Here is a 10,000-nt window from a genome sequence, read left to right as displayed (position 1 = left end):
TGACAAACCTTTTAACTGCTCAGTTTGTGGTCAAAATTTTGCTCTGAAGGAACACTTACAAAAACACACAAGAACCCACACCGGAGAGAAACCTTTTAACTGCTCAGTTTGTGGTCAAAATTTTGCTCAGAAGGGAAGCTTAAAAATACACACGAGAACCCACACTGGAGAGAAACCTTTTGCTTGCTCAGTTTGTGGTAAAAATTTTGCTCAGAGGGGAAACTTAACAAAACACACAAGCACCCACACTGGAGAGAAGCCTTTTCCCTGCTCAGTTTGTGGTCAAAGTTTCTCAGTGAAGGGAAACTTAATAAGACACACAAGAACCCACACTGTTGAGAAACATTTTGCCTGCTCAGTTTGTGGTCAAACATTCCCAAGTAAGGACAAAGCTAAGAAGAGGCACAAGTGTGCTGGTGAGAATAGCAGTGATTAAGGAAGCTTGATATGATCTCATTTATGAATTTACATTTAAAATGATGCCGAAATAATGTCTACTGCTGAATGAACAAATGATCTGTGTACTTGTATGTGTCTTGACTAACCTATTTTGAAATTTAATTTGTATTTATAATGTTACATCAACCTGACAAGGGGCTGCAGATTAATACTAGTTGACGGCTACAATCTGCCATGTTTACATGTAAATGCCCATTTTTTTTGCACTGTGAATTATATATATTTTTGTATTACATTTTCCACATTTAATATTAAAGGTAATTACAATGACTTATTGATTTTAAATAATCTACATTTTGTAATCCATTTGCAAGTGATTTCAATTCGAACTTGTGCCAAAACACTCAAAGTGTTGTTTATAGTTTGTCCTGTTTATGTGTAAAGTTCATATCAGTAAGTGAAAGAATGATTGATTGAAATTGCCTTTGGAGAAACTTTGATTAATTGTGGTGAGATAAAAAAAAAATTACCTTAATAAAGTAATGCTCTTCACATGCCTTTTCTCTCCATGACGTGGACACACGACTGAAAAGGTGGCGCTCTCAAGCTGCCATGCCAGTTAAGTGGGGATTTTTGGGGGGGGGGGGGGGGTGCTTGTGCTGTTTCACTAGCTCAGGGGTGTCATACTCAGTTTTGTCACAGTCCCCTTTGTAGTTACGGTTTACCTCAGAGAGCTGTTATGACGGTGAAACCAAATAAGTTTGTTCAGCTACTCAAATTACTGTAAAAAGGGTAACAAAGGGAAAAATTTCAACATTATTTATTAGATGACATTTTGATTTGATTTTGTTTTTGAGCAGATCAGATAAATGTGTCATGTTCCAAAAAGCCAAACATAGCAATACATTATAAGAAAAAAATCATGGTCAAAACAAAAAAACATCATGTACACCATCATTATTTGTTAGTGATTTTCCAAAGGCTTTAAATAAGATTAATAAAGTATAAAATTTCACAAGGTTATGGAATTTAAGTTTGATTGATCAAACATTTTATTTGTGTGTGCTAGAAATTGAGCCTTATGTATGAAACTTACCTCAGGTTTTTGCAATATGAATAAGGGATGTATGAAACATTTATAAACCCCCCCCCCCCCCTCCATACTTAACAATGCAATAGAGGGTTCTCACCTTTTCCGATTACTCTTATTTTCATGTCGTTAGATTACTCTGCAAAAAAAAAAAAAGAAGAAAAAAACTGCACGGTTTTGTTGTGACCAGCATGCTGCTGTTGCCCTGCTCGTAGGCCATCACGAAAACAAACCATGCTTTGCTGATTTTGTTGTTTCTTTCAAAGCAAAATGATGAAACCATGCAGCAAAGTGATTTCTTGACTAACATGAATCTTATTTATTTATTAAGTTGTGCTGTGCTGCAATTTTTGCACATAATTTCAGCATGACACGTGAAATGAAATCAATCAAATAGTTTGTAGGATCACAAAATAGACTTGAGTGGCAAAAGAGGTAATTGACAAGATCGATATACATGACGTCATGTTGGTTAGTGCTTCGGGGTCAGCAATCCAGTCTCCATTGTTGTAGTTTACGGATCCAAATAGCCTATTAGGCATAACTTGTCGGCATACCGCACACTCGCCTGCTTGTCCAAGGTCTCCGTATATTTCTCCATCGTCACATACGGTGCAAGTCCATGGGGAAAATAATAATAATCGGAGCGGAAAAGAATCACTCACCACCAGCGTACTGTCTTACGTACTGTTAACATTGTTAAAAAAATTTACTGTTTCAATTTATATCTTAACCATTTTGATTTTAGTTATAGCTGTGTAGTAATAAGAAAACAGTTAATTCAAATTTACTCGATGTATAGTGCCTTTGTTTTAGTCCCTGGGAAAGGAATGTCTAGTAAGGTTTCTGAGTTATCTAAAGGAGTATATGTTTGAAAGTGCAAGCAGAGTTTCTGTTCATAAATTATCCGGTCCAGGAAGTGCCGGGACCAATTATTTTCCTACATCTGGAGTGGACTAAGATACGAGCTGAAGATTTATTATCTGTTTTTGTATTTCACTCTTCCCACAAGGACAGGAGGGGGAGACTATTTTCTGTAAACACTGTTTTTGTATAAATTGCGATGAGTCCAGAAGGAGGGCACATTTAGAGACCACTTCTGATTCCGTAAGGGTCCTGAATGACTTTAGAAATTTCTAAATAAAATCTCTTGCAAGAAAGCCTCTTCACTTGATCTCAACTTTGAGTTTTATTTCAACACGCAAGAAAACAGAGAACGTTTTCTATCAGTACTCAAAAGGAGGCGTCCCCACCAATATGGCTGACCGCGTGGGATTGTGGAATAGTTTGCTATTTTTAGCACAAAGGTGAGAGCCCTCTTTATGCACAAAGCACTTCCGCATTCGATGTATGAGTGCACCCAACCTTCCGGTGCACGGAGGCTTCAGCGGAACGCACTGTTGATGTGATGTAAAACTCTAAGCCTAAATCATTAACCCACTCAAAAAGAACAGCGGCCGCTCCTTGCTTTAACACTATGTCCATCAGAATTGTAAAACTACTAATTTGGTCTCCCCGAGCCGTAATTTTGACTGGTTGAGCTCTGGTAATTATGTCATTGCTTAAAATGAATAATACACACTGTGTAATAATAATTTCAAGCAATGACATAATTACCAGAGCTAATACAAAGAAATGCAAACCGTTTGAGTAGCTACTAAAGCTATTTTGTTTATTAAATTTTTTATGTAAATGTAAATTACTGGAGTCCACACAGTACCCCACCTCCCCCCTACCAGTCAGACGGTAAGGTGTTGGATCTTCAGATGGAACATGCCAGTTAACTGTTCATAACTTGTTCATTTCCAATTTTTATGTTTTTGTTTTTATTTTAATGATACGTTATTGGATCAGAATAATTTATTGGTACATTGCACGATATAATTAATAGGGAGTAGGGCTGTTTCTGTATTTGGCAATTTGTAACTAATGGTTGTGTTTTTATAGTCAGGCACCCAGTTGTTGCCAGCAGGATCGAGCAGACCACATCAAATGACACCTTATAGTCACCAACTCCTCAAGATTCACTTCCACTGGGCACTAAGGGTTAATATTCTGAATCACTGCATGCCAGTGGGTTAACTTTATAGGTGCTGTCCCCCCTGGCTGAACGTGGGCGGCTCTGCCCCTCTAATGGATGCTGGGTGGCGGCTGCGTCTTGGCCGTTCCCTAGGTCTCTTGGGGGGTGCTGCGTTGTGGTGCTCTCCCTGGTGTCCGTGGCGGCGCCGCCCGGCGCGGTCGGTCGCTCCGTGCCTAGCAACGCGGTTCGGGCCGGGTGCCCCGTGGTTCCCTCCCCCTTGTCGCCTCTCCCTCCTCGCCTCTCCCCGCCCGTCCTCCGCCTCCCTGTCCCTTCTCCCTCGTCACCCTTCCTCCTCCTCCCCCCTCTCTCTGCTGCCCTGTCGCCGCCCCATGCCATTCTTGTCATCTCCTCCCCCGGTCCCGTACCCCTGTCCGCCTTTTCCCCCTCCCCTCCCCTGGGCTGGGGGCTCCATCCATGGCCCGGGGCTCCGGGCGGGCGTTTGGCGGTGTTGTGCCTGCCTCGCTCCAGTGAGCCTCCTGGCACCTCGGGCGGGCCCTAGTATCCGGGGGGGAAGCCCTATCGCCCCGCCGTGCTGTTCCCATATGCCCGCCGGGGTCCTGTTGGGTGGGTTGGATGGAGGTGCGCCTCCTGCCCTTGCCGGGTTGAGAGAGGCTCCGCTGGTCGCTCTTCTTACCTCACTGCACTAGTTTTGCACAATACACTTTATTAATAGACACATAGGGCACATAACACTCACTTTCGGGAGGTGGGGTAGGGTGGAGTCACCATCTTCGCCCTACAACTCCCCTCAAATTTTAATGCACCCCACAACTGGGGGGGGGGGTAGCCATCGGTTGGGGCAGACCGCAGTATTAAGCAGTGCTGCGGTCCCCCATCTGTTTCCCCGCCGCGCCACCACATGCACCACATACACTCACTGACACGGCTGGGAAGCAGGTGGATCGGAGCGGAAGGATATCATTTCCCTCTGCTCCATCTTACCTGCTCCCAATTTTAATGCACCACACACACACACACTTGTATATACACTGTGTGGGGTCACATCCACGGTGTAGGGGTAGAATTCGCCAGTCGGCAAGCTGGCGAACTCAGTAACAGGGTTAGCTTTCACTAGGTACGCTGGTGTGACGACCGGGGCCTTTCCCCGCTGGGCCTGAGGTTCGGCCCGTCTCCCAGTGCTCCCATCTACCCTTCCGTCCCCAGTGTTCCGTCCCACCACGCAGGTGGGGTGGGCGCGGGTGCTCCGCGGGCCTGCCGTGCCCCGTTCTGCTGCATTGGGCTTGGGCCGTGTTGGGGTGGGGGCGCTCCTGGTTCTTGGGTTTGCTCTCCGGTCGGTGACCAATGCGGGGCCCGGGGGTTGTGTCTTGGCGCTGCCGTGGCCTGGGGGGCCCTGGGGGTTGTGCTTGCTCTGTCCTGGCCGGGGTCGACGGCTCTTCTCTTTGGTGGAGGTTTTCATGCATGCCAGATCCACCACACCAGCATCTACCGAAATTCAAACACAATCTGGTTTTTCCTCTCGTCGTTGAATCGGTGGAGGCTGATGTCTGTGGACCTCACTCTGCTTCATCTATCCTTCCTTCCTTTCCTCAGTCTTTCCTTTGGTCTCTTGAGGTCTCCCTAATTGTAATTTAGATGTTTCTGGGGTTGGTGAAAGATTCTGGTTGGTAACCCGGTGGGTAGTAGGTGATGTCTGATCGGTGCTGGATTTCACTTTTCTTTCTTTTCTTTGATCCTTCCCCGGGTTTCCTGACAACCTCACGACTCCAGCTTGATTCTGAAGTATTCGGTTTAGTTGAACGGTATGGGATTTTTAATAGGTTTTAGGTGAATTAATGAGCACACACTCACACGCACGCACATACGCACACACACCCTCGCACATGCACATTCAAAGATGAAAAAGAGAAAGTTAGTTACCACTAATGAGATCCATTGGCAACTCGGAGTGGCGTGTCTCTCAGAAGCGAAGATGGGTAGAGAATCACCAATTCCTCCAATGTTGCGCAGACAGGTGTTTACCAGCGAAAAATTGCAAAAAGGTTGAAGTAATCATCATCTACAGTGCATAAAATCATCCAAAGATTCAGAAAATCTGGAACAATCTCTGTGTGTAAGGGTCAAGGTCGAAAAATCATACTGGATGCCCATGATCTTCGGGCCCTTAAAAGGCACTGCAGTGCAAACAGGAATGCTTACTGTAAGGGAAATAACAGAAAGCGCTCAGCAATACTTCCAGAAAACATTGTGGGAGAACACAATCCACCGATGCCAGATGAAACTCTACAGTACAATGAAGGAGCCATTTCTAAAGCAGACCAAGAAGGATATAAATATATATAAATATAATATAATAATATAAATATAAAGAATATACATACATATATATATATATATACACATACATATATATACATACATATACACATACATATACAAGAAAGCACTTGCAGAGGTTCCTGGGGTTCGCTCATTTCTACCGTCAGTTCATCCGCAACTACAGTATGAAAGCGGAACCTCTGACAAGGCTTACATCTACCAAGTTTACGTTTATTTGGACTCAGCAGGCCGAGGCCGCCTTTGTTAAATTAAAATTATTGTTTTCACGTTTGCCGGTTATGACACACCATAATGAGGTTCTTCCATTTGTTATCGAGGTTGATGCTTCAGAGACAGGAGTGGGGGCGGTGTTGTCCCAACGGTCCCCAGTTGACCAGAAGCTGCATCCCTGCGCCTACTTCTCTCGTCGGCTCAACCAGGCGGAGCGCAACTACGATGTGGGCAACCGTGAGCTGCTGGCCATCATTTTGGCATTACAGGAGTGGAGGCACTGGCTGGAGGGCGCGGCGGAACCCTTCCAGATCTTCACGGACCACAAAAACTTGGCGTACCTCCGGTCCGCTCAGAGACTCAATCCTCTTCAAGCACGCTGGGCCCTGTTCTTGACACGTTTTGATTACGTCATCATTTACAGACCAGGATCCCGGAATACCAAGCCGGATGCCTTGTCCCGCATGCACGGTCCAGCCGCCGAGGAGTCTCCACCCGAAACGATCGTACCGGAGAACAGAGTGTTGGGGGCCCTCCAGTGGGAGGTAGAGCAGAAGGTGGTGGAAGCAACTGGCAACACACAGACCCCTGTAGCTTGCCCTGGAAAAATAAGTTGTTTGTACCTGCACACCTTCGTCAAGAGGTGCTGCAGTGGGGGCATACATCAAAGGTGGCATGTCATCCTGGGGTTGGTCGAACTCTGTCCCTAATAGCACAGAGGTTTTGGTGGCCAGGGCTACGCAAGGACATAAAAGAATATGTCACCTCCTGTACAGTGTGTGCTCGAAACAAGCCCTCTCACCGTATGCCAGCCGGTCAGCTCCGTCCTCTGCCCATTCCGCCCCGTCCCTGGTCGCACTTGGCTTACTTGGTTTACTCCAGACTTAGTCTGTCTGTACAGCCAACCTCACAGCAAGATATGACCATTTTATAAGATAATCGATTAGATAAAGGACGTTACGCTGTACGAGATTCAATGGTTACAATACAGGCAAGTGGCTCTTTTGCCGTCTAGTGTCCCCGAGGGGGCGTTCCCATGAAGGGTGTGACGTCAAAAGGTCAATAGCACTGCGGGTTGCAGTCCCCTCTAGTGCTTCAGCTATCAAATATTTTGGTATTTAAATATCCTACGGAAAATGCTATTGAATAATCAGTTATTTGAATAAAATTTAATTTTTGCTTGGTGAAAGAACAATTATGAATGAAGAAGACATTAAAAATATATTTCCACTTACTATGATCAAACAATTTTCATTTCCAGAATAATTACCTTATTTTATTTGTTTTAGTTAAATTTAAATTGTGCTTACCAGCACATTATTTTCCTCTCTAGAAAGTTAGGGAGATTTTAGACAAACCTCCCTCTCTAACACATCTTTGTTCTTTGGCGTTTGACTCTGCACGAGACTCATCATTGTTTCAATGTTTTATGGTGCCTTCTGTATTTTATTAGTTATTTATTTTGTTTATTTATTTACTTACCTATTTTGTTGACTTATTCCTTTACCCACTTAAGATAATTATTAAATTATTAGGTGTTATTTTAGTTTTACCTGTCTTTATTCCTTGACTGATTTTGACTCCATGTACAGCACTTTAGTTTGTATGAAATGAAATTCCGAGTTGAGTAGTTTATGGTCTGTGAGACAAAGTGGCGTCAGAACCACTGTTGTGATTTTGCCGACCGTCAACTGCACAATTGAGTGAGTTCGGTTTATTAAACTGATCTCTAGGAACGGCAACTGTGTCCGACTGTCAGCATCAAAGTGTGCAAATCATCACGTCGATTAGACTGCCTTTAAAATGTAGTCCTATGACTCTAGCTGCAGCCGCTAGCACTGTTAGCACGCTAGCATTCTAGACGCCATAAACACTGGCAACAGGCACCGTGCAATACAATGACAGCGTAATTAAGTCTTCTTTTAGTGCCTTTAATTGACGATCGAACATGATTTCTGTATGAAGTCTTATTTTATTTTATTTTTTACTTTATGGAGGTAAATATGGTGCAAAACTAACTTGTAAAAAAATTTGTACCTGTAGAAAAAAGTCTAAATTTGTATCTGTAAAAGTCGTGATTTGTACCTGTAAAAAAAATGTGGGCCTGTAAAAAAAAAAATTGTATCTAAAAAAAAATGGGGGCCTGTAAAAAAAAAATGTGTATGTGTAAAACAAATTTGTATCTGTAAAAACAAATTTGTACCTGTAAAAGTCACGATTTGTACCTGTACACAATTTTTTTTGTATCTGTACAAAAAGTGTAAATTTGTATCTGTAAAAGTTGTGATTTGTACCTGTAGAAATGACAACTTGTAGTCAAAGAAGTCGCCACAAGGAGTCACAAGTGGTTTTTCTGCTGCTGTCCAGTGACGTGAGTTTTGCACCATTTATCTCGCTACAAAAGGTGCAAAACTGATTCGTACTTGTAGAGCGCCGTGATTTGTACTCGTAGAAGAAGAGGGGAGGATTTGGGCGGGCTAAAGCTCAACCTCATTGGTTGAGCGAACAACAGTGGGTTGAACTCAAATGACGCCCATGCACAAGTCCGCAATTCCGAACAAACAGAGTAGCCACTAGTTTACGCGTCATTTTGGAAGAAGAGGACGTCCCAGGCGTGAACATTTCAACATGGTTCAATATACAAACAACGTGTGGAACAGCTTAAACGTTGGTTGACATGCAGAGCACTCCAAGTGGGCAGAAAGAAAGAAGTTTTAGTATGAAGGTAAGATTTATTGTACGAACATAGCTCGTAATCCGGTGCTAGCTACCTAGCTCATCTCATGTTGTTGTCATGAAAACTGAACACATTGAAGTCACGATTTTTATTTCAAGATTTGAAGCCTACCAGTGTAAACATACGTTCAATAGCTTGTACCTGTAAAAATAATAATCTAAAAAAAATACCTCATAAACTGCTGCTTAGTGCTTAGATGTGAAAATTACTATAGAGCTACAGAACCCTATTGAATGTTTTACAAGATGACCTCAACCTATAACCAAAAGTGGACAGTACTCAGCTACTTGTATTTGACTAACATTATATTCAAGCATCTGTACTCTTACTATCATAATAAAATGAAAACAAAACGTTTTTACTGCGAGTGGATCTTTAAGCCGCTACATGTATTTTAACCTCAACCCTTTATCCTCTGTATTTAATCATTTTATTTTAAATATTACAATTTATTGATAAATGTCAGTATTTTGCAATGTATGCTTTGCAAACAGTTAAAAAAAAAAAAAGGCTCTTACACTCTTAGTTTACTCATCACTCACAGTACTCAAATACTTGTGCAAGTATTTTTTCTGCGCTTTTAATTTCTACTTGAGTTAAATTTTCCAATGTAACATTACTCTTATTTAAATATTGGCTATTCTGCTTTTGAAATGCTAGTCTATCTGTATCACTAAGATGTGAGCAGTGTCACTGTCACCTAGCTACTTTAACAAAAGTAACTAGGTCAAATGCTAGTTTATTTATTTTTCATTAAATGAGAATCTCATAAGTTTCAAAATCTTGCTCAAAAGGTGAAGACAACTGCTGGAGACACTGCTGAAGCATCAGTGAAAAGGATGACCAACTCCATCAGCAAGCAGCCAAGAGACAGGAGATGACACCTGGGGTTATTCCATCAAGCCGGATTATGGAAAATTATTTTGCAGATCTTCTGCTGATGTGAATGTAGCAGGCAGTGGTCTTAGTCTTTTTTTCTGGTGGCTACAATAATGGGCAACATATATTTACAGCTCAACACCTATTTAGTCTTATTTTTTTATATATATTGTTATAGGCTACTTGCCGACTTGTTGCCATGATCGCTTTTGGCTACTGTTGAGATGTAACAGTGAAGAATGAATATGTAGGTCAATTCGAAGGGCTTTACATTAAATCAATAATTAATAACACGATTAATGTGAAA

At 42.5% G+C, this 10,000-nt stretch overlaps 1 protein-coding gene across 1 annotated transcript in view; it reads left to right on the top strand.

Moving 5' to 3' along the window:
* Positions 1 to 951, top strand: part of LOC147157221 (uncharacterized) — a 14,154-nt gene extending 13,203 nt beyond the window's left edge. Inside the window, exon 2 of the mRNA XM_086064751.1 lies at positions 1 to 951. This exon is cut by the window's left edge and continues 667 nt beyond it. Coding sequence (XP_085920877.1) covers positions 1 to 436 — 436 coding nt within the window. The 3' untranslated portion in view covers positions 437 to 951.
* Positions 952 to 10,000: the final 9,049 nt, after the last annotated feature.

Source organism: Leptonotus elevatus, chromosome 20 (assembly GCF_054856555.1).
Source record: "Leptonotus elevatus isolate MCC_2025b chromosome 20, RoL_Lele_1.0, whole genome shotgun sequence".
NCBI classification, from domain to species: domain Eukaryota; kingdom Metazoa; phylum Chordata; class Actinopteri; order Syngnathiformes; family Syngnathidae; genus Leptonotus; species Leptonotus elevatus.
The sequence above is the reverse complement of the archived record's forward strand: the minus strand, read 5'-3'. Positions and strand labels throughout refer to the sequence as shown.